Source organism: Mastigoproctus giganteus, chromosome 1 (assembly GCF_048544385.1).
Source record: "Mastigoproctus giganteus isolate SK-2022 chromosome 1, ASM4854438v1, whole genome shotgun sequence".
Taxonomy (NCBI): domain Eukaryota; kingdom Metazoa; phylum Arthropoda; class Arachnida; order Uropygi; family Thelyphonidae; genus Mastigoproctus; species Mastigoproctus giganteus.
The window spans coordinates 279545578-279570622 of record NC_143575.1 but is presented as its reverse complement, the minus strand read 5'-3'; the positions used below and the strand labels follow the sequence as shown (position 1 = coordinate 279570622).

The window sequence follows — 25045 nt, the reverse complement described above, 5'->3', positions numbered from 1 at the left end:
GATAAAGGATCGCAACTCCTCCACCCCGCTTATCTATTCTGTTGTTCCCAATAAATCTGTAACTGGAGGATTGTACCAGCAGATCCAGTTGCCTGTTATAATTTAGCCAAGTCTCCACTATACACATAAAGTCATATTCTTCAAGGAGTAGGCAAGTCTGCAATGTGTGCAGTTTGTTAACAACACTTCTAACGTTCTGAATAAAAAAGCAAATGGTCTGGCATTCTCCAGAAGGGGCATTCCGTTGCTTTAGTGGCTATGTAGGTTGATGCGTACTACTGGTTCTTTGCACATATGCGGTGTTCTTTTCTCGATATCGTTTAACTAGTGCACCCACTGGCCAGTTGTTGTTTTCAAGGATTAGATTTAGGTCATCAGGGGAGCATGTGAGCAAAAATGACGCATAAGAAGGATGCCTTGTTTTCAGCTGTCTTACTTCTGTGTGGACTCCGAATCCTTGAGCAAACATGGCCTTTATGTCATTCGCCTGCGTGTTCGGGGCAAGCCTAGTAACAAAGACTTTCTCTCGGGTTCTGACGGCTGTAATATTGAACCTCCTTGCCAATTGGCCATCTGTTGGGAGGTTTGTATGAGCTGTATCTACATTAAAATTATAGTTCGGAGATTGTGTAGAGGGATAAGTGTTATTATTCCGGATCTCGCTATTGCGTATATTTGTTATGAAAGTTGCTCTTCGGTTGGTAGCCTTCGCCACACTCTGATCCTGCTCTCTCTCATAAGTCTTCTGGGATAAGGTTTTCCTTGTATTCCCGTTTGATGTTATTTCCGCATATGTCAGCCTGGGATACTTTTCAGGGCACACTCTATTAGCCTCACACATGGCCGGAGAGTAAGAGCAAGATAGATCTTGTGGTAAGGGAGATGGGGGGGGGGGCTCGGGTAGGGGTTTTAGATCCTTGTTGCATATATTCTAACAGGGGCTGTTGCTCATGATTATTTATCACCGGTGGTTGCTCGATTAGTCCTCTAGTTTCTCTGTTTCGCCGATAGGGAGTGACGGGAGGGACATTTAATATGGCATCTTTTGGTATATGTCCCACTAATGGTTCAGCATTAATAACCGAGAAGGGGGCATGAGCTTGGGCATCCTGTCCGCTTCTATGGAGTATAGCGCCATGCTCTTCGCGTTCAGGCTCCAAGGTTTGAGGCACTCGCGGTATTGTTTGGTAATTTGGCTTACCCCACAGCATCATGCAGCTTTTCAGGTCAGTGATCTGGCCTTTTATCGAGCAAATTTCCTGTTTTATTTCTTCGTTCTGTGCGCGGAGTTCTTGGTTGTTAATGAGAAGGGTGGACAAGCACTCGAAAATTCGAGGAAATTTTTCTTCTAGATTATGCATGTATTCTTCGGCCTGGATTGCAATAGGTTTAAGAAATTCCCCAAATACTTCATCTGTTACGCTTTTGAGCATTTGTTTAGTGCCACTGAAAAAGGCGGTGTTTGACTGATTAGCCAAGGCCTTAGGTGGGTTTGCCTGCGGGCTGACAGGGGGATTTGCATGAAGACAGTCCTCGGGACATGTATCACAACCAAGGACGTTTAAAATGTCAGAATCGAGTTCTCTGCTGGTGTATTTCCCATTAACATCTTTTAGATAGTCACTTGTTCGTTCATGGCCATAATTTTCGTGATCTTTCTCGTCTTCTTTATTATTTTCTAAATTATTACTTCTTCCATTGTTTCCCGAGTCACTGTGGTGTGCATCAGCGGTGGGGTGAGGGGTCAGCGTAGCCACTTCTTCCGATGTGTTGCATTGTTCGGTCGGCGCATTTCTTTCTTCCTGACGGGGGGAATCGGGCTTCTGATTGGAGGTTCTTGCAGCTCCTGTCTGTTTATTGTTTAAGCAGCATTTTCCCAAGAAGCCTTTCCTCTTGTTGAGCGATAAGCGCGAGAGGCTCGAGTATCCTGAGCATAACCGGCATATTCTATGCTTTGACTTACTGCAAAGTAGGGTTTCATCTGCGGAATTATTGCAGAGATCGCATATGCCGGGAGTTACTGCGGTTGTCATGTTTAAGAACTGGTCCGGTTGTTAAAGTTGCAGCGAGGTAAGAATGCAGGGAACGGTTTCTTATTTCCGCTCCAAATTTAAATTTATACACACGATCCAAATTAAAGCACTCTGAAACTGTACAATGTTCAGTTTCTTAACAGAAATGTCATGAAATCTCCTGAGCACTGTAATCTGCTGATAAGTATTTTCCTGAAGTAAACAATATTCCCTGTGGGAACGGGGTTATTCTTCAAAGGGACAGTGAAATGAAGGTCAATCTCTGTTGCAGGTGTACGAACGAGAGTGTCTTCGTTCGCACGTTAACCCTTCAGGCAATTATTCCAACTGCTATTGTACGATGCAGGCTTATCATGTTGAAGGAATGCGAACTTCCGTATAGAGAATTTAGAAACAAATATGGATATAAAAAATTACCTGGTCATACTAGACATCAGAAGGCACTTGAATTGGATCATGCACGACATCTCGATTGTATCAGTATAAAAATTCCATACTATGGAGCTAGAGATCACCACTTAAAAACACAATAATGCGGAGCACTGAATTAACCAGCCGCACGGACGACTCGTGAGTCAATACAAATTGTATTGTATTGTATTGTATTATTATTATTATTAGCTATATGGTGCAAGGAAGCCTGAGGCTTATGCTGCACCAGCCAAAAAAAAAAAAAAAAAATTCCTGAGCCACCCTGAGAGAGAGAAGGGAATCACCAAGAAAGAGAAGAATGATGATATCCAGCTCAGGACCCTGGGTGTGCCATGCCCATACTCACCAGATGTGAGCCCCTGGGTGTATTATCATTACTGAACGAAAACGTGAAACAGAATTCCACATAAAAGTCTTCCCCTGTGTGTGGGTTTGAAGATGCTTATTACATCTGTGAAACGTATGATTGTTGCACTATATTAATAATAAATAGATTGAAAACCCACACAGGTGAAGTGCCTTCGAGTGATCTGATCTGAATAATTGTGCAAAGTGCCGTTTAAATGTCATAACGTGACTCCGCCCAAAAGTGACGTTCAACAATGACGTAGGGTAGCGATACGGCCGCCGTAAGTTAGCCCCAAAGTGAAAGTAGTTTTGCTCTTTTTTCGATTCGTTCGGCAATGTGACAGCGGAATGGGTACCTCTGTAAACATGGAAAAAGAAGTTACCCATAATAATGAAAACATAGAATTATCTTCGGCAGAAGAAGAGCAAGTTGAACCTAGCTCAACGGAAAATGGAGTGATGTCTTCCTGCGACTTAATTAAGGGTATCGTATTCCTAGTAATTACGATGACACTTTTTCTTGCTGATTTTGTATCAGATATATTGCTTTCCTGCCAGCATTACTTAGATGGTAATTTCATATTCTTTGGCCTCACACTGGCATTTAGCCTGATTTCTCCAGTAACCGTTAGCATCTTTAGTTGGATGTGGTATCTGTCAGATTATAAAAATAAGAACATCCTTAAACCCGACTGTAGGGTGTGGATATGTCGAGGGATTTTTCTTCCTTTGGGATTGGAGCCATTGCCCAGGTAAGACAAATATCAGTGCAATAAATAACATTTGTACGTGTTAGGAGTTCATACGAGGGACATAAATTCAGACTTCAGTTTGGAGTAGCAGAAATCATAAGCACATTCTCCATTCGAACCCCCCCCCCCGGCCGAATTATGATTTCACATTTTCATAATGCTTAGTATACTATAAACACATAACATAACATTCAGCATTAACTGAAAACACCAAAACGCTCACCTGCCGTTTCAGAACTTTGTCAATGTGAATAATTCATCGTAGTGTACAGTAAAAGTACCAGATGCTCAGTCCAACAAGTAAAGGTCGCGGGTTCGATTCCCGCCTCGGGCTTGGATCAAAGTACTGCAAAAACCTTGGGAGGTGCAATATGGCCACAGAAGCCGATGCGCCAACAACTACCAAAAAAAAAAAAAAAAAAAGTCCAACAAGTGGATAGCACTGGCCTCATTATACAGTGTGAAATTACTGTATATTCCCCCCCACACGAACTTTAACCTTACAGGGAACATCCATTTAATTTGTGAGAAATATTAGTAAAATTATGTTGGATTTGTTTCACGAAGAATTTACTGCCATTTTGTATGGATTCAAATCGGTGAATCATTACTATTAGCCATATAGTTCAAGGATGCTACAGGCTTTTGCTGCACTAACCAAAAAAATAAAAATTAATTAATTAATTTTAAAAAATAAAAAAAAATAATAAAAAAATAGAAAAGTAATAGAAAAAAATAATAATCAACAGTAATAACCAAAGAATAAAATAAATTAAAAATAATAAAATTATAAAGGTGGATATAAAAAACAGAAAAAATATAAAAATTAGATAACAAAATAGACTAACTATGTGCTTCTCACCTCACATAGGAACTATTCAGTTTACCATTGATTTTAATGAAACTGTCAGCCTCAAGTACCATTGGAAACAACTTCTGGTAATCAGTGACTTCCTGGCTAAAATCTCTTACAATACAGTCAGTTGGTCTGAACCTCTTCCTCTGTAATTTGAATTTATGGTCCCTAGTTCTGGATTCCTTTATATTACAGAAAATTTTACCTTCATTCATTTACTAACCACTCTCAGAGCCATATAGACCTCAATCAGGGCCCTCCATCTAAGGTGCCTGGTTGCCAGGCTCTGTATTATATTATATTAACCCCAGGAGCTCACATCTAGTGAGTATGAGCTTGGCACACCCAGGGTCCTGAGCTGGATATTATCATTCTTCCCTTTCTTGGTGATTTCCTTCTACTTTTGGCTCTCTCTCTCTCTCTCTCAGGGTAACTCGGGAATTTTTTTTTGGTTGGTGCAGCATAAGCCTCAGCCTTCCATGCACCATATAACTAATAATTATAATAAATATTTAATATAATTTTTATAATTTTTATAATTTTTTAAATAATAAATCAGGATTATTAAACCTTCAGCATATTATTACTTTTATTAACCCAGCTGCCTCTAGCCAGCTGAGCAATTGCCTTGACAGTTATTATTATTAGCTATATGGTGCAAGGAAGCCAGAGGCTTATGCTGCACCAGCCAAAAAAAAAAAAAAAAAGAAGAAATTCTGAGTTATACCCTGAGAGAGAAAGAAAATAAAAGTCAGAAGTGGAAGAGAATCACCAAGAAAGGGAAAAAATGATTATATCCAGCTCAGGACCCTAGGTGCGCCAATCCCATACTCACCAGATGTGAGTTAACAGTGAAATGGAATGAATGAGTACAACAAACAACTAAACAGAGAAATCAGAACATCTTATAATGGGGTTTTTTAACTTCCCAGATATTGACTGGAACTTGTGGATTGGTTACTTGCACACTACCAAGACTTTTGTAAATTTATTGGATGATTGTTTTCTACAGCAGCATATTCAAGAGGCAACCAGAGGGAGAAATACTTTTGATCTGGTCTGTCAGCAGTGATTATTCATGCATTAAGAATTTGCACATAAAGGAACTGTATGCACTTGTTTATAAAAATTTGATATAAGAGGAGTTTACCTCAATATAGTACGAGGAACACTTCCGTATGATACCCTCCAGAAATTAAAACGGAAAAAACGAAAAAATCGACAACTTTCCGTTTTTCAACTTTTCGTTTTTTCCGTTTTAATTTCTGGAGGGTATCATACGGAAGTGTTCCTCGTACTATATTGAGGTAAACTCCTCTTATTAATTTACTAATATCATTATCAACGTAGAACATATTGAGTATTACAGCTCTGATTCATACTATCTATATAAAAATTTGATGTATAATATGTTGTTTGTTGTTGACCTCCACCCTACTGAAGTAGGGTGAAGTCAATCAACAAAACTGCAATTCTCACAAAATTCCAAATTCTAAGGTGTGTAAAGTGGTGAGATAGCAGAGCATAAAAACAACACAAAATTTACATACATAATAAACTTTTACTAAGCATTATATAACAAATTTGCATATATACATACAAATTTAAATTTTCATATATAGGAACTCTGATGCATGACAATTCACCATCTCACACTCATCATCAGCTATTATTAGGAAAGGTGCTTCTCTTCCTTTACAAGTTTACACATACCACTTTACATCACTTGTCTCTGACTTACTACAAATCACCAGTGTCTATCATATCACTTATCAAATCAATTACTATATTCATCACTTACATCAGTAGTACTGATTACAAAAACTGTTTTCTATCAAATCACCTATCTATCAACACATATTAAATGAATTACTATTTTCCATCACCTTACATCAGTAGTACTTCTACAGCTTCATTATTTCTATCAACACCTATCAAATCAGTTTCTATTTTCATCACCTTACATATCTCTTATTTCTATTTTAGTTAACAGAAGAGACTGCTTCTACAGGGATGGGATACACTTAAATATAAAGAGTGCAAGAATATTTGCTGATGCTATCAAGGCAGAGTTAGATGGGTCGGAAAACTGCTAGCTTGGGGGGATACATGGACTAATAGATTAACAGTAGCCGCTGGTAGAGGTAAAAGTGATTCTTGTACTACTTCTATTGAAAGCAATTGAGCTGCAGCCTGGAAAGCAAGGCAATGGGGATTTCCAGGACTGCTGGGAGTCATAGTGGAACAAGTAAATACATGGGCTGTGTTAGGGTAACTAAGAGTAGAAACAGGTGCATGTATACTTGCATGTACACCAATTCTAGGAGTATAGTTAATAAATTCGATGAGCTTGAAGTGCTAGTCAAGACATCAAAGGCAGATATCATTGGGATATCAGAGACATGGTGTCACACAGACATAAGCAGTGCAGAATTAGAATTTGGGGAGTACAATGTGTATAGAAAGGATAGACAGGACAGAAAGGGAGGAGGGGTTGTGCTGTTAATTAAGAAACATAAAATCTAAGAAAGTGCATCCAATTGATGTTAGTGGACAATGCAATGTTGAGTCTGTTTGGTGTGACATAAGCACTGGAAAAGGAAAAATGAGAGTAGGTGTGTGTTATAGGCCAAATAAATCTGATGAGTATAATGAGCAATTGTGCAGAGAAATAGTTGGCCAGTAAATCAGAATGTCTTATAATGGGGGAGTTTAATTTCCCAGAGTAACTGGAATTTGTGGGTTGGTCATACACACTATTCATGAGCAAGGATTTTGTGGATTTATTGGATGATTGTTTTCTACATGAGCATGATCAGGAGGCAACTAGAGGTAGTAATACTCTCAATCTGACTATCAGTAGTGATTCTTCATGCATCAAGAATGGATGATCCTGTTGCAGTAGCATACTGTCATTACTATCATTAACAACCTTTTCAACCTTTGTATCATCTGCAAACTTGGACATTAAGCCTATATACCTTCATCAAGGGGCTTAGAGGGGAACAGGTATCCTGTGTGTTATCAGACACTCAGCCTAAAACACTGATGGATCCAACATCTCTCTATTACAGAAGATTTAGGAGAAGTCCGGTTGGCCTGCCTCCCTAAAATCCACTCATGCACACCTTCTCGATGGTAAGCCCTGTTACGTCACTTAGGTGGCAACGAACGTGTAGAGTGGTTCTCTTCAAGACGCCTGGTCAGCGTGAAGAGGAAAAGACCAAACCCTCCAGCAATGAGAGCACAACAATACAAATGGCCCTCAGTCCCCAGCAGCTTTCACTCTCCCTCTTACGGCAGCGAGAGGATCAGAGTGGAAGCAGAGGGTGCTAAGAATCTCTGGGTACAACCAGGCTGCCATGCACGGAAATTGAACTTGGCCTGTTATAACGTACGATCACTCATCGGTGAAGAGAGGATATTAGAGCTGGAAAAGGAATTAGAAAATGTGAATTGGAATATCATCGGTTTGGCTGAAACAAGAAGAAGAAATGAATCACTTATAAGTTTATCAAGTGGAAATCTGCTGTACACCAATGGAAACAGTGAAAGGAGTGAAGGTGGAGTTGGGTTTCTGATCCATAAAGATTTTAAAAACAACATTTTGGAATTCAAAAGTACATCACCAAGAGTGTCAAGACTAATACTCAAGATTTTTAAGAGGTACAAGCTAAAGATTATAATGATTTATGCACCAACGTCGAGCCATGATGATGAAGAGGTTGAAGAAATGTACACTGAAATTGAGAGTCTTCTAGATGAGCAGAAAACCCACTACACTATTATTATGGGAGACTTCAATGCTAAGGTTGGAAAAAGGCAAAACAGCGCAGAAAGAGGAACTATAGGAAATTTTGGAATTGGTGAAAGAAATAAGAGGTGAAAGACTTCTGGAATTTGCAGAATCTCAAGGACTGTCAGTAATGAACACTTTTTTCAAGAAAAGGGTGAACAGAAAGTGGACATGGAAGAGTCCAAATGGATTAACAACTAATGAAATCGACTTCATCCTCACTAACAGAAGATATATTGTGAATAATGTTACCGTCCTGAATAAGGTAAATGTTGGAAGTGATCACAGAATGGTAAGATGTACACTTGATATAGATATAGGAAAGGAAAGGAAAAAACTGACTCAAGTAAATAATACAAAGGTCTTTGAAATAACAGAGGAGGAGAAAAAGCAGTATGTACTGGAACTTAAGAACAAGTTTGAGCTTCTGCAGACTGCTCAGGACCAAGATATCAACGAGGAATATTACAACTTTCTGAAAGTGATAAAGCCCAAGAAACCTATAGGGAAACAGAAATCCAAAGAAGAAAAAATTAGTCGAGAAACACTTGTCATGATGAACCAAAGACGACAAATGAAGAGCAAGAAAAACACTGACAGGGAGAAAATTGAGTATACTGAGTTATGCAAAGCCATTAGAAAGAGACTCAGAGAGGACATAAGAAGATTTAACACAAGAAAAGTAGAACAAGCATTAAGGGAAAACAAAGGATTTAAATCAGCAGCCATGAGCAGTAATACAGAAAGACAAATGATACTGAAACTGAAGAATAGCGATGGTGTACTTATAAACAGCAGAGAAGGCATAATTCAAATAGCAGAAGACTACTATAGAGAATTATACAAGGAGCGAGGGAATGATACCAGCAGTGGGGAAGATGGATTGCAAAGTAGCAACACATACGACATACCCGATATTCTTCCTGATGAGGTAGAACATGCATTGAAGAAAATGAAGAATCGGAAAGCCCCGGGGGAAGATGAAGTTACTGTAGAGTTGTTAAAATTGGGAGGAAGAGACATAACACAAAAACTGGCAAGGCTCTTCACAAAGTACATTAGAAAAGGTGTGATGCCTAAGCAGTGGTATAATGCAGTCATAGTTTTGCTACATAAGAAAGGAGATAAATCAGAAATTGGAAATTATAGACCAATTAGCTTGTTATCCCATATCTACAAGTTGTTCACAAGGGTCATTACTAACAGATTAGAAAGAATACTTGATGAGAATCAACCGAAAGAGCAAGCTGGCTTTAGGACAGGATTCTCAACTATGGATCACCTTCACGTAATATCACAGCTAATGGAGAAAGCAAATGAATATAAAACACCATTATGCCTGGCATTTGTGGATTATGAAAAGGCGTTTGACTCCATACAGCATAAGGCAATGTTTCGGGCACTGGAAAGACAAGGCATAGATACTCCATATATTATGATTTTGAAGAAAATATATGAGAGTGCTACATCCTTTATTAGACTAGACAAAGACAGTAGCAAATTTAAAATCGAGAAAGGAGTTTGACAAGGAGACACAATATCTCCAAAGCTGTTTACTGCTGCCCTTGAGGAAGCTTTCAGAAGATTAGACTGGTCGCAGAAAGGAGTCAATGTGAACGGAGAGTACCTAAACAATTTACGATTTGCAGATGGCATTAGTAGAGGCATATGATACAAGAAAGCAAGCGTATTCAGCATCAGCCAAAAAAAAAAAAAAAAACCCACTCCTATTTCACCCCTCCGTTCGTTCGAAATACCTGTCCGTTTGAGCTTTAAATTTGTTTAGGCTATCAACTTCAACAACAAGTGATGGAAGTCGGTTCCACCAACCAACCACCCGCTGGCCAAAGGCAAATTTCCGCACATCTATCCGACATCCGTCCTTCCTCAATTTGAATTTATGCCCTCTGAGGTGATTATTCTGAGCAAGATGAAGAATCCCATTGGCATTGAGCATGCTCAAACCATTCAAAGCCTTATACACCTCTATCAGATCACCTCGCCGGTGCCTAGTCTCCAGACTCTGTAAATTGCAAAACTTAAGCCTTTCTTCGTAAGAGCAACCCTTTGTTCCATTCACTAATCTTGTTGCCCTTCTCTGTACCCATTCCAGCAGCTCTACATCCTTCTTGAAATGAGGCCTCCAGACCTGTATACAGTACTCAAGATGTGGCCTAAACGTTGCCTTATACAAGGGAATAATCACCTCCTTATCCCTGCTAGAAAAATTCCTGTATATCATTGACAAGACACCATGAGCTACTCTTGCAGCTCGTCTGCACTGCTCAGAGAACTTCATATCTGCCTGCACAATTACACCCAGGTCCTTTTCATTCTCCACCACTGTCACTGTAGTACCGCAGAGTTGATACGTTGCTCTGGGGTTACTGTTTCCCATATGTAGTACTTTACATTTGTCAATGTTAAACTTCATTTGCCACCTCTCAGCCCATCTGTTCAACCTTTCCAGATCCTGTTGCAGCAGCATAGCGTCAGTAGTGTCCTTAACAACCCTGCCAACCTTTGTATCATCTGCAGACTTGGACATTAAACTTGATATCCCATCATCAATATCATTCATAAACACCGAAAACAACAACGGACGCAACACTGAACCCTGAGGAACTCCACTAATAACATTAGTCACGATGAGCAGTGTCCATTGATTACCACTTCCATTGATTACCACAAGCCACGATCCCAAATAATTAGAGGAAAATCTTAATCAGTTATGCACAATTAGTAAGGATTTTGGACTAAAGATGAATATGGCTAAAACAAAAGTAATGATGAACAAGTATGCCACGGAAAGGGAAATAATGATTGAAGGAGCAGTAATTGAAAAGGTGGAGTCATATACTTATCTGGGACAAGTTATTAGCTGTAATAATGATAAATGGCTGGAAGTCAAGAGAAGAATAAATTTTGGATGGATAGCATTCAGGAAATATAGTCACATACTGAAGAGCAATATCCCAGTTTGTCTGAAACGTAAAATAATGAATCAATGTATACTCCCCACCATGACTTATGGAAGTGAAACTTGGGCACTCACCAAAAGAATGGAAGAGAAGCTAAGAACTACACAGCGAAGAATGGAACGAATTATATTGGGAATCAGACTGTTAGATAAGAAGAGAAACACATGGATTAGGCAGCAAACTCAAGTAAAGGACATTCTTATCAAAACTAAAGAACTAAAATGGTCTTGGGCAGGACACATAGCTCGAAGACATGATGACAGATGGACTAAGAAAATAACAGAATGGTACCCAAGAGGAGCTAGAAGAAAACCTGGAAGACAAAGGCGGAGATGGATAGATGAAATTCATGAGTTTTTGAGTAGTAAATGGATGGCCAGTGCCCAAAACAGAAGGAACTGGAAAGTTGCTGGAGAGGCCTTCATCCTGCAGTGGATTGAAAATGGCTGATGATGATGACCTTCATCAATACACAAAATAACAATAAGCCCAGCACCAAACCCTGGGGAACACCACTAATAACATTAGGCCATGTAGAGCAGTGTCCATTTATTACCACTCTCTGCCATCTCCCACTCAACCATCCCTTTATCCATTGCAGCAACTTGCCCCCCGGCCGCCTCCATAGCCAGGTGGGCAGGAGCAGCAGTGCGTAGTACACGCTTCTTGATTAGACCGGGGTTCGAGCCCGTGACCACCAAATACGGAGGATGCGGAAAGGTCAGGGAATGACTACCCATATCCCCGGAGCAATATGGCCTTAGTTGCTAATGCTCCTAAAAACCAAATAAACAAACAAGCAGCAACTTGCCCTTAATGCCATATTGCTCCAATTTGTAAATAGGCAACAGTATCAAAAGCTTTCCTGAAATCCAAGTATACGATATCAAAATTATTTTTTGCATCCAGTTGCTTTGTGACCACATGATAGTATCCAATCAAACTGGTCAGACAAGACTTCCCGTTAACAAACCCATGCTGTGTCTGAACTATTATTGCAGTCTTGTCTAGGTGACCTTGCAACACTTCTTTAACAACGGGGATTTTAATTTCCCGGATACTGACTACAATTTGTGGGTTGGTCACTCACACACTAGCAAGGCTTTTGTGGATTTAATGAATCATTTTTTTCTACATGAGCATGAACGCGAGGCAACTAGAGGGAGTAATACTGTTGATCTGATTATCAGTAGTGATTCTTCATGCATCAAGAATTTGCAGATAAAGGAACCACTAGGTGGAAGTGATCACAGTGTGCTGAAGTGGGTTTTACTCCAAGAGGTAATTACCATCAAGGGTAAAGAGAAGGGTTTTTGCTTTTGTAAAGGTGACTATGGTGGTCTCAGATGGTATTTAAATTCTATACAGTGGGACCAACTGATGATGTTACCAACAGCAAATTCAAAATGGGAAGCACTCAAAGAATTAATCTTCAAAGCTACTAAGCTTTACGTACTACATATGGGAAACAGTAACCCCAGAGCAACGTATCAACTCTGCGGTACTACACTGACAGTGGTGGAGAATGAAAAGGACCTGGGGGTAATTGTGCAGGCAGATATGAAGTTCTCTGAGCAGTGCAGACGAGCTGCAAGAGTAGCTCATGGTGTCTTGTCAATGATATACAGGAATTTTTCTAGCAGGGATAAGGAGGTGATTATTCCCTTGTATAAGGCAATGGTTAGGCCACATCTTGAGTACTGTATACAGGTCTGGAGGCCTCATTTCAAGAAGGATGTAGAACTGCTGGAACGGGTACAGAGAAGGGCAACAAGAGTAGTGAATGGAACAAAGGGTTGCTCTTACGAAGAAAGGCTTAAGTTTTGCAAATTACAGAGTCTGGAGACTAGGCACCGGCGAGGTGATCTGATAGAGGTGTATAAGGCTTTGAATGGTTTGAGCATGCTCAATGCCAATGGGATTCTTCATCTTGCTCAGAATAATCACCTCAGAGGGCATAAATTCAAATTGAGGAAGGACAGATATCGGATAGATGTGCGGAAATTTGCCTTTGGCCAGCGGGTGGTTGGTTGGTGGAACCGACTTCCATCACTTGTTGTAGAAGTTGATAGCCTAAACAAATTTAAAGCTCAACTGGACAGGTATTTCGAACGAACAGATGGGTGAAATGGGAGTGGGTTTTTTTTTGGCTGATGCTGAAGAAGCTTGCTTTCTTGCATCATATGCCTCTACTAATGCTAATGCTAATAACAAAAAAGAAATATTTTTCAAGGTTTAGGCCTAAATGGATGTCAGATGAACTAATTAGACATGTGACAGAGAAGAAAAATGCATGGGATATATATAAATTAACATATGACACAGAAACCTACGATAGATATAAGCTGGTCTGTAACCAAGTTACAAAGGCGGTTAGGCAGGCGAAGGCAGATTACGAGAAATCTTTGGCAAAGGATGAAAAGAAAAACAGCAAAGAGTTCTTTACTTATATAAACTCTAGAAGGAAGGGGATGAATCAGATTGGTCCACCTGATATCGATGGTTCAACTGTTGATAATCCTGCTCAGGTAGCTAACAAACTAAATGAATATTTTGCATCTACATTCACACATGAGGAGTTATTCAGTAAGGGGAATACCAGAGGTGTATTCAACTCTGGCAGTAAGCTAGATAATCTTGTAATAACTTGGAGTAAAGTGGAGGAGAAATTGTTGAAGATAAATACAAGAAAGGCACCTAGGATGGATGGAATGTATACAGTTATATTAAAGGAGGTGGCAAAGGAAGTAAGCAAACCCTTAGCCATAATTATGAGAGCTTCCCTGGACTCAGGGGAGGTACCCATGAACTGGAGATGTGCAAATGTGACCCCAATCCAAAAAGGAAGATAAAAGGGAGACACAGGTAATTACAGACTTGTTAGTTTAACTTCTGTTCCAGGGAAATTAATGGAGCACTGGTTAAAGAAGCATTGCAGGATCATCTAGACAAGACTTCAGTTTTAGCTCGGACACAGCATGAGTTTGTTGAGGGGAAGTCTTGTGTGACTAATTTGATTGGATACTATGATGTAGTCACAGAGGAACTGGATGCAAAGAATAACTTTGATATCATATATTTGGATCTTAGAATGGCTTTTGATACAGTTGCACATGGAAGACTGCTGCATAAATTGGAGCAGTGTGGCATTGGAGGCAGATTGCTGTTATTGTTAAAGGGATGGTTGAGTGGGAGAAGACAGAGAGTGGTAATCAATGGACACTGCTCTTCGTGGACTAATGTTATTAGTGGAGTCCCTCAGAGTTCAGTGTTCGGTCCATTGTTGTTTTCTGTATTTATAAATATATTGATGATGGTATATTTGGCTTAATGGGCGCCTCCATAGCCAGGTGGACAGGAGCAGCAGTGCATAGCACATGCTTCTTGATTAGACCGGGGTTCGAGCTCGTGACCACCAAACACGGAGGATGCGTAAAGGTCAGGGAATGACCACCGAATATCCCCGGAGCAATATGGCCTTAATTGCTAATGCTCCTAAAAACCAAATAACAAACAGGCTTAACGAAGGTTGGCAGTGTTTTTATGTGACACTAATCACAGTACACTGCTGCAACAGGATCTAGAAGAGTTGAGAAGATGGGCTGAGAGGTGGCAGATGAAGTTTAACATTGACAAATGTAAAGTACTATATATGGGAAGTATTAATCCCAGAGTAACGTATCAACTCTGTGGTACCACACTGACAGTGGTAGAGAAAGAAAGCGACCTGGGGGTAATCGTCAGGCAGATATGAAGTTTTCTGAGCAGTGCAGACGGTCTGCAAGAGTAGCTCAGGGTGTCTTGTTAATGATATACACGAATTTTACAAGCAGGGATAAGGAGGTGATTATTCCCTTGTATAAGGCAATGGTCAGACCACACACCTGGAGTACTGTATACGGGTCTCGAGGCCTCATTTTAAAAATGATGTAGAGCTGTTGGAACGAGTACAGAGAAGGGCATCAAGATTAGTGAATGGAACAAAGGGTTGCTCTTATGAAGAAAGGCTTAAGTTTTTCAAATTACAGTGTCTTGAGACTAGGCACCTGCGAGGTGATCTGATTGAGGTGTATAAAGCCTTGAATGGTTTGAGCATGCTCAGTGCTGATGGGATTCTTCCTCTTGCTCAGAATAATCGCCTGAGAGGGCATAAATTCAAATTGAGGAAAGACTGTTTTAGGATAGATCTGCAGAAGTTTGCCTTTAGCAAGCGGGTGCTTGATTGCTGGAACAAACTTCCATCTGTCGTTATAGAAGTTGATAGCTTAAATAGATTCAAGGCAGAACTTGACAAACAGTTGGAGTGAGTGGATGGGTATAATAAGGGTATTTTTTTTTTTTTTTGGCTGATGCTATATAAGCTTGCTTTGTTGCATCAGGTGCCTTTGCTAATGCTATATTTTTTTGTTAAAAGTTTTTTTCCTACAAAAATTGAATATTTAGTTGAAAATATTTTTTTACTTCAGAAATAGATTAACATAATTTCAGAGTTTGTACCTTAAGGCATTAAATTTCCTACATAAAATTATTTTTTCAAATTCATTAAGAAGTTAAGGATACTTTGTTTAGTGCATCATAATTTCTCCACTTTTTAGCCCACCTCATATTTGCCCAACTTACCCTACATAATTTTTTTAATAGCTAGATTACAAGTTTAGCTATAATTACAGGAAGTAAATCGATAGTTTATATATTTCAGATACCTTACAGCTGTGCATTATAAAACTAAATGCTTGAAAGACAAAGAACTAAAAGGAGAACAGCTGCAAGCTGATTATGAAGAAGCTGATGCATCACTTCTCCGATTATTTGAAAGCTTTTTAGAAGCTTCTCCACAACTTGTGCTGCAATTATACATATTGTTGCTTCCAGGAAATGAATGGAATAGTTATACAAGTGAGTATTTTCTAATGTTTAAGAAGTATTTTTCTAAAACCAAGCAATATATCATTGAGCCATTCTTCAGAAAAAAATGGGAAACCAATTCTTTCTCTTCTATACCACAAAAAGGCTATTCCATGGGGACAGCAGATTCTTGGCAGCCTTGACCCTAAAAGCTCTGCAGACCCTATGGGTAGATTTATAGCTCTCATGAGACCACCGAGTTCACATTTTGTAAACAGCTGCGAACCAGAGTTGTAAATTTCTTCATCACAATAATTTATTATTACTATTAGCCATATGGTGCAAGGAAGCCTGACTCTTTTGCTACACCAGCCAAAAAAAAAAAAATTCTGAATTACCCTGAGAGAGAGAGAGAGAGAGAGAGAGAGAGAGAGAGAGAGAAAGAAAGAAAGAGTCAGAGAGTCAGAAGTAGAAGGGAATCACCAAGAAAGAGAAGAATGATGATATCCAGCACAGAACCCAGGGTGTGCCAAGCCCATACTCACCAGATGTGAGCCCCTGGGGATCATCCTTTAGATAAGAAATGTCAGATTTGGGTCTGTTGGCATGTTCAAGAAATGGTGGAGGTTCAGGTTGTGGGTGTACTGGTGTTACAGCTGAAGTAATGTTTTAGGTCACACAATGCTGTTTGTTCTTCACGTTATAACCTGCTTCATTTAGGGAACAAAAGTAGCAGTCATTAATATGATCCCGAAATTTTCTCCAAATCATGAGAAAGGCAAATGTCATGATTTTCCATTTTTTTTTTTTTTTTTTGTTAGTTGTTGGCACGTCGGCTTCTGTGGCCATAATGCACCTTCCAAGGATTTTGCGCTACTCTGATCAAGGCAGGATTCGAACCCATGACCTCTAGGTTGCCAGGCAGGCACTTTACCCACCCAGCTAGCCCGATCAGCTGATTTTCCATGATCGCAATCACACACACACATAGCACATTTTATGGGGATGGGGGAGTCAATTTTTATCTTGGTCACCTAATTTAATTCCAAAATATGCAGCATATACATTTTTCACAAATGATGTTATATCCTGATATTCCAGCTGTTGACAGGAACTTGTTGGTTCGTCACTCACAGTGGCGATAACAGGAAGCGATACTCTTGATCTAATTATCAGCAGCAACTCTTCATGCATTAAAAATTTCCAGATAAAAGAACCACTAGGTGTCAGTGATCACAGCATATTGATGTAAGATTTACTTAAAAATTGAACTACCATCAAGGGCATAGGGAGTCGCTTTTGCTTTCATAAAGGTGACTACAGTGATCAGAGATAGTTTTTAAATTCCATACAGTGGAAACAAATGATAATGTTAAAAAAACAACAAATTCTAAATGGAAGTAATCATAGAAGCTACTGGGCTTTTAATACCAACAAAATGACAAATCCGTGCTGTGATTGCAGTATAATTGCATGCCTCTCCAGATGGTCCTGCATTACTTTTTTAATCAGTGATTCCATTATTTTCCACAGAACAGACATTAAGCTAACAGGTCTGTAATTACCCATTTTGCTTTTTGATCCCCCTTTAGGAATTGGGGATATATCTGCATTTCCCCAGTCCACAGGGACCTCCTCTGAATCCAGTGATGCTCTCATAATTATGGCTAAGGATTTGCTTACCTCCTTTGCTGCCTCCCTTAATATAATTGGACAGGTTCCATCTGTCCTAGGTGTCTATTTTTTATGTCCATCCTCAACAATTTCTCCTCCAAATTTCCTGGCGCCTCCTTAGCCAGGTGGGAAGGAGCAGCAGTGCGTTGCACACGCTTCTTGATTAGACTGGGATTCAAACCCGTCATCACCAAATACGGAGGATGTGGAAATGTCAGGGAATGACCACCACATATCCCGGAGCAATATGGCCTTAGTTGCTAATGCTCCTAAAAACCAAATAACAACAACAAATCCACTTTCCTTTCAGTTAACACAAAGTCATTTAACTCCTCAGGAACGAAATTCCCGCAAATAGTGAGGGTTTACTGTATATGATATAAAAATTATCTTTTGCCTCCAGTTCCTTTGTGACCACATCATAGTATCCAATCAAATTTTTCAGACAAGACTTTCCCTTAACAAATCCATGCTGTGTCCAAATTATTACTGCTGTCTTGTCTAGATGATCCTGCATTGCAGTGCTTCATTAACCAGTGACTTCATTATTTTCCCCAGAACAGAAATTAAACTAACAGGTCTATAATTATTTGTCACCCTTTGCATTCCCTTTGTGAATTGGGGATACATTTGCACATCTCCAGTCCATGGGGACCCCCCCAACTCTATGCATGCTCACATAATTATGGCTAAGGGTTTGCTTCCTTCCCTTGCTGCCTCCTTCAGTATAACTGGATAGATTTCATCCACCACAGGTGTAAATTTTATGTTTAACTTCAACAATTTCTCCTTCACTTTGCTCTCAGTTATTACATAATCACTCACTTAGCCCCTGTTAGAGTTTGATAAACTTCTGGCACTCCCCTCATTGAATTAACTCCTCATGTGTGAATGTAGATGCAAAATACTCATTCAGTTTATCAGCTACTTGAGCATGATCGTCAATAGTCAACCAATATATATTAAGTGGTCCAATCTGATTCATCCCCTTCCTTCTAGAGTTTACATAAGTAAAGAACTCTTTGCTGTTTTTCTTTGCAACCTTTGCCAAAGATTTTTCGTAATCTGCCTTTGTGACTTTCGTAATCTGCCTTTCGTAACCTCCTTTGTGACTTGATTTTGCAATTTATATGCATCCCATGCATTTTTCTTCTCTGCCATGAGCATCATTAATTCATCTGACATCCATTTAGGCCTGAACCTTTAACAGTATTACATAGTTGTTATGAAATGCCTAGTAGCCTCCAGGATTAAGTTCCTGAAGGCTTCCCACTTAGAATTCACCATTGGTAATGTCATCAGTTGATCTCACTGTATAGAATTTAAAAACTGTCTGAGACCATTGTAGTCACCTTTACAAAAACAAAAACCCTTCCTTTTACCCTTGATGGTAGTTACATCTTTAAGTAAATCCCACATCAGTACACTGTGTTCACTGTCACAAAGTGGTTCCTTTATCTGCAAATTCTTAATACACGAATAATCACTACTGATAATCAAAAGTAAAGAACTCTTTAAAGAACTGATTTACATAAGTAAAGAACTCTTGATCTGATTATGACCACCCATAATCAGATCAAGAGTATCACTCCCTCTAGTTGCTTCCCGAACATGCTGCTGCAGAAAACAGTCATCCAATAAATCCAAAAAAGTCTTGCTAGTGTGTGAGTGACCAACCCAGAAGTTCCAGTCAATATCTGAAAAGTTAAAATTCTCCATTACAAGACATTTACTGGCCCATTCTATTTCCCTGCACAACTGTTTGTTTTACTCATCAGCAGCATTAGGCCTATAACACACTCCTACTCTCATTTTGTCATTCCCAGTGTTTATGTCACACCGAACAGACTCAACATTGTACTGGCCACCCATGTCAACTGGATGCACTTCATTAGATTTTATGTGTTTCTTAACTAACAGAATAACCCCTCCTCCCTCCCTTTGTCTTTGTTAAGGGGAGATCATCTTTAATCAATCTGGTTGGTTACTATGAGGCAATAACAAAGGAACTGGATGAAAAAAAAAGATATTTTGACATTGTTTATATTTATATTTCAGTAAAACATTTGACACTGTTCCATGAAAGACTGCTGCACAAATTGGAGCACTATGGCATTACTTACAAGGTACTGCTATGGATAAGCAATGGTTCAGTGGCAGAAGAGAGGTTGTTTATAAATGAGCATTCTCTTCTGATACTAATCTTATTAGTGGAATCACTCAGGGGTTCAATGCCAGATTGCTTACTGTTTTCAATATTTATTAAAGATATTGATGAAGGCATATCAAGCTTATTGTCTACGTTTGCTGATAATACAAAGGTTGGTATATTTTAATGACACAAATGAAGGTATAGTACTACAGCAAGACCTAGAGAAAGGACATAAAATGTACTCTTAAGGCAAAAGACTTCAGGTCTGCAAATTGCCATGCTTAGAACCTAGACACTTGCAAAGAGAACTGGTTGAAGTGATCGGGGTTTTAAATGGATTAATTAGCATTACTAGAGGCATATGATGCAAGAAAGCAAGTTTATGCAGCATCAGCCAAAAAAAAACTCTCCCATTTCACCCCTCTGTTCATTCCAAATACCTGTCCAGCTCAGCCTTAAATTTATTTAAGCTATCAACTTCCACAACAAAAGGTGTAAGTCTGTTCCACCAATCAACTACTTGCTGGCTAAAGGCAAACTTCCACATTTCTATCTAACAACTGTCTTTCCTCAATTTGAATTTATGCCCTCTCAGGTGATTATTCTGAGCAAGAGGAAGACTCCCATCAGCATTGAGCATGCTCAAATCATTCAAGGCTTTATACACCTCAATCAGATCACCTCGCAGGTGCTTAGTCTCCAGACACTGTAATATGCAAAACTTAAGCCTTTCTTTGTAAGAGCAACCCTTCGTTCCAATCACTAATCTTCTTGCCCTTCTCTATACCCATTCCAACAGATCTTCATCCTTCTTAAAATGAGGCCCCCAGACCTGTATACAGTACTCAAGGTGTCACCTGACCATTGTCTTATACAAGGGGATAATGAACTCCTTATCCCTGCTAGTAAAATTTGAGTATATCATTGACAAGACACTATGAGCTACTCTTGCAGACTGTCTGCACTGCTCAGAAACTTCATATCTGCCTGCACAATTTTCCCCAGGTCCTTTTCATTCTCTACCACTGTCAGTGTAGTACCACAGAGTTGATATGTTACTCTGGGGTTACTGCTTCCCATATGTAGTAGTTCAGGCCCCTGTTATAACGCAGTTCGCTTTACGCTGATTCGCTATTTATACCCCGTATCTGACTATAACGGTGTCACAGATCACTATAACGCTCTTTTATAGATTGCATTTTTGGCTGGCGCCTCCGTAGCCAGGTGGGAAGGAGCAGCAGTGCGTAGCACACGCTTCTTGATTAGACTGGGGTTCGAGCCCATCACCACCAAATACGGAGGATGCGGAAAGGTAAGGGAATGACCGCCGCATATTCCGGAGCAATATGGCCTTAGTTGCTAATGCTCCAAATAACAATAACAACAGCATTTTTGGCATATTTAACGAAATCGTTTCATTTGATGGAGTCGATAGCTTGAAAATTAATAGCAAAACAGCATTAAAATGTTTCCCATGCCGACTTGAGAAATTTACCCACGCTCAGTGAAATTTTCTCACACGCTAATTTAATTGCAGTACAGTGACTTTTTACGTAGTTCCCAGATCAACATTTAAAAAAATGATCAAGTATATTGCTTGTAATATTTGCGTTATATGCATTTATCTGAAGTCTAGTCATCACTCAGTACAGTATTAGACATCGTGCGTAACGAACAGTTTACTTGAACATTGTATCATAATTAATGCAACCAATGCAGTTACATTTTCGAAGAGTTAATAATGGCCGATAAAAATGAAAAAGCAACACCGTCTGTGTGCTGTATGAAGACTATAAATGTAAGAAAAAGACTGAATTTGAAAATTAAATTAGACATTTTGAAGCGAATCGATTCCGGTCAAAGACAAGTGGATGTGTGCCATAATTTAGGACTCGCAAGTTTAACTGTAAGAACAATTATAAAAAAAAATAAAGAATTAATTTTAGCAGCAGGAAAGATAGCTGTTCCACTGCAAGCAACTAGGGCTAGGCCAGCTGTTAGGATTGAAATGGAAAGACTTTAACTAATTTTATTGAAGATAATATCCAATGCAGAATTCAGTTAAGTTAAATATTATAAAAAAGAGAGAGAGAGATTAGCCAATATAATGATCTGAAGAAAACTCACCTAAAAAAAAATATGTGGAACCATTTAAAACTAGTAAGAGCTGGTTGAATAGATTTAAAATCCAGGGAGAAGCTGCAAGTGCAGATCAAGGAGCCGAAACTTTCAAAAAATAATATGTTAAAATTATTGAAGAGGGGTATTATGTGTTATACTTCTCAACAAGTTTTTAACATAGATGAAGCAGGACTTTTGTGGAAACGAATGCCTAAAAGAAGTTTCATTTGAAAGAAGAAAAAAACATGCCAGGTTTCAAAGCGGCGAAGGATCGGTTGACTTTATTGTTGGATGGTAACGCTGCGGGGAATTTAAAATTAATACCCCTTTTAGTTTATTTGGAAGAGAACCAAAGTTCAACCCAAAATTGACACATTTTTCATGATTAAATTTATCAATTAAATTAAATCAATTTAGATCAATTAAATTCATGATTTTAATTGGAATTTTAAGTTTAATTTTGATACGTAAGTAGTTACCACATAATTATATACGTATGTAATGCAGAATATTTTATATGTAAAAATATTTGAATATTAAATATTTTGACGGATATTTGTGCATCTTTTCACTACCGTTTATTATTGATTAGGACATATCCTATGGCACCGACCGCAACTCACAAATACGTTACCTTATGGGAATGCGGCACTCGCTTAGCGCAGATTCACTTAGCGCTCTGTTTTTCTGGAACGAATTATCAGCATTAAGCGGGGGTCTCCTGTACTTTACATTTGTCAATGTTAAACTTCATTTGCCACCTCTCAGCCCATCTTCTCAACTTTTCTAGATCCTATTGCAGCAGCGTACTGTCATTAGTGTCCTTAACAACCCTGCCAACCTTCATATCATCTGCAAACTTGAACATTAAGCATGATATACCATCATCAATATTATTTATAAATACAGTAAACAACAATGGACCCAACACTGAACCCTGAGGGACTCCACTAATAACATTAGTCCACGATGAGCAGTGTCCATTGATTACCACTCTGTCTTCTCCCACTCAACCATCCCTTTATCCATAGCAGCAATTTGCCTCCAATGCCACACTGCTCCAATTCGTGCAGCAGTCTTCCATGTGCAACAGTATCAAAAGCCTCTCTAAGATCCAAATATATGATATCAAAGTTATTCTCTGCATCCAATTCCTTTGTGACCACAGTATAGTATCCAATCAAATTGGTCAGACATAGTATATAGTACATAGTATCCAATCAAATTGGTCAGACAAGACGTCCCCTTAACAAAACCATGCTGGTTTTATGAGCTATAACTGAAGTCTTGTTTAGATGATCCTGCAGTGCTTCTTTAACTAGTGTCCCCATTAATTTCCCAGGAACAGAAGTTAACCTAACAAGTCTATAATTACTTGGGTCACCCTTTGATCCTTCTTTGTGAATTGGGTCACATTTGCATTTCTCCTGTCCATGGGTACCTCCCTGAGTCCAAGGAAACTCTCATAATTATGGCTAAGGGTTTGCTTACTTCCTTTGCCGTCTGCTTTAATATAACTGGATAGATCCCATTAACCCCAGGTGCCTTTTTTATGTTTATTTTCAACAATTTCTCCTCCACTTTCCTCTCGGTTATTACAAAATCATCTAGCTCACTGCCAGAGTTTAATTCACCTCTGGCATTCCCCTCATGTGTGAATGCAGATGCAAAATACCCATTTCGTTTGTTAGCCACCTGAGTAGGATCATCAACAGTTGAACCATCAATATCTAGTGAACCAATCTGATTCATCCCTTTCCTTCTAGAGTTTACATAGGTAAAGAACTATTTTTTTTTTTTTTTATGAAAACTTCAAACACGAAAGGTTTCAAAACCTATAGTACTTAGTACCGTGCATGGGTTGAAAGAGAAGATGGGGTGGGGGGGGGTTGCCGGAAACTTTGCTCTAGAGACTAAACATGGGTTTCACCACTTCAAGCCTCCAATAAGCAAAGTGGTGGTATTTGCTGTTTTTCTCTGCATCCTTTGCCAAAGATTTCTCATAATCTCCTTTTGCCTGCCAAATCTTCTTTGTGGCTTGGTTACAGACTAGCTTATATCTATCATAGGCTTCCATGTCACCCATTAATATATATGTATCCCATGCATTTTTCTTCTCTGCCACATGTCTCATTAGTTCATCTGATATCCATTAAAGCCTAAACCTTGAACAATATTTCTTAGTTGGTATGTAAAGACTAGTAGCTTCCAAGGTTAATTCTTTGAATGCCTCCCATTTTGAATTCGCTGTTGGTCATTTGAATCATCAGTTGGTCCAACCATATAGAATTTAAATACTGCCTCAGGCCACCATAGTTGCCTTTACGAAAGCAAAAACCCTTCCCTTTACCCCTGATGGTAGTTACTTCTTTGAATAAATCCCACTTCACCGCACTGTGATCACTGCCACCTAGTGGTTCCTTTATCCGCAGATTCTTAATTCCTGAAGAATCACTACTGATAATCAGATCAAGAGTGTTACTCCCTCTAGTTGCCTCCCGATCATGCTCATGTAGAAAAGTGTCATCCATTAAATCCACAAAAGCCTTGCTAGTGTGTGAGTGACCAACCCACAAATTCTAGTCAGTATCCGGAAAATTAAAATCCCCCTTGTTAAAGAAGTGATGCAAGGTCACCTAGACAAGACTGCAGTAATAGTTCAGACACAGCATGTGTTTGTTAATGGAAAGTCTTGTCTGACTAGTTTGATTGGATACTACCATGTGGTCACAAAGGAACTGGATGCAAAAAATAATTTTGATATCATATACTTGGATTTTAGGAAAGCTTTTGATACTGTTGCCTATTTACAAATTGGAGCAATATGGCATTAAGGGCAAGTTGCTGCAATGGATAAAGGGATGGTTGGGTGGGAGATGGCAGAGAGTGGTAATAAATGGGCACTGCTCTACATGGACTAATGTTATTAGTGGAGTTCCCCAGGGTTCGGTGCTGGGGCTATTGTTATTTTGTGTATTTTTGTGTATTGATGAAGGTATATCAGGCTTAATGTCCAAGTTTACAGATGATACAAAGGTTGGAAATGTTGTTAATG

General features: G+C 39.1%; 1 protein-coding gene across 1 annotated transcript in view; it reads left to right on the top strand.

The window, feature by feature from the left end:
- Window positions 1–3161: 3161 nt before the first annotated feature.
- The window catches only part of LOC150092033 (XK-related protein 6-like), a 30440-nt gene continuing 8556 nt past the window's right edge, over window positions 3162–25045 (top strand). The window contains exons 1-2 of the mRNA XM_090371068.1: window positions 3162–3565; window positions 15898–16094. Coding sequence (XP_090227194.1) covers window positions 3162–3565; window positions 15898–16094 — 601 coding nt within the window. The remainder of the gene's footprint in view (window positions 3566–15897; window positions 16095–25045) is intronic.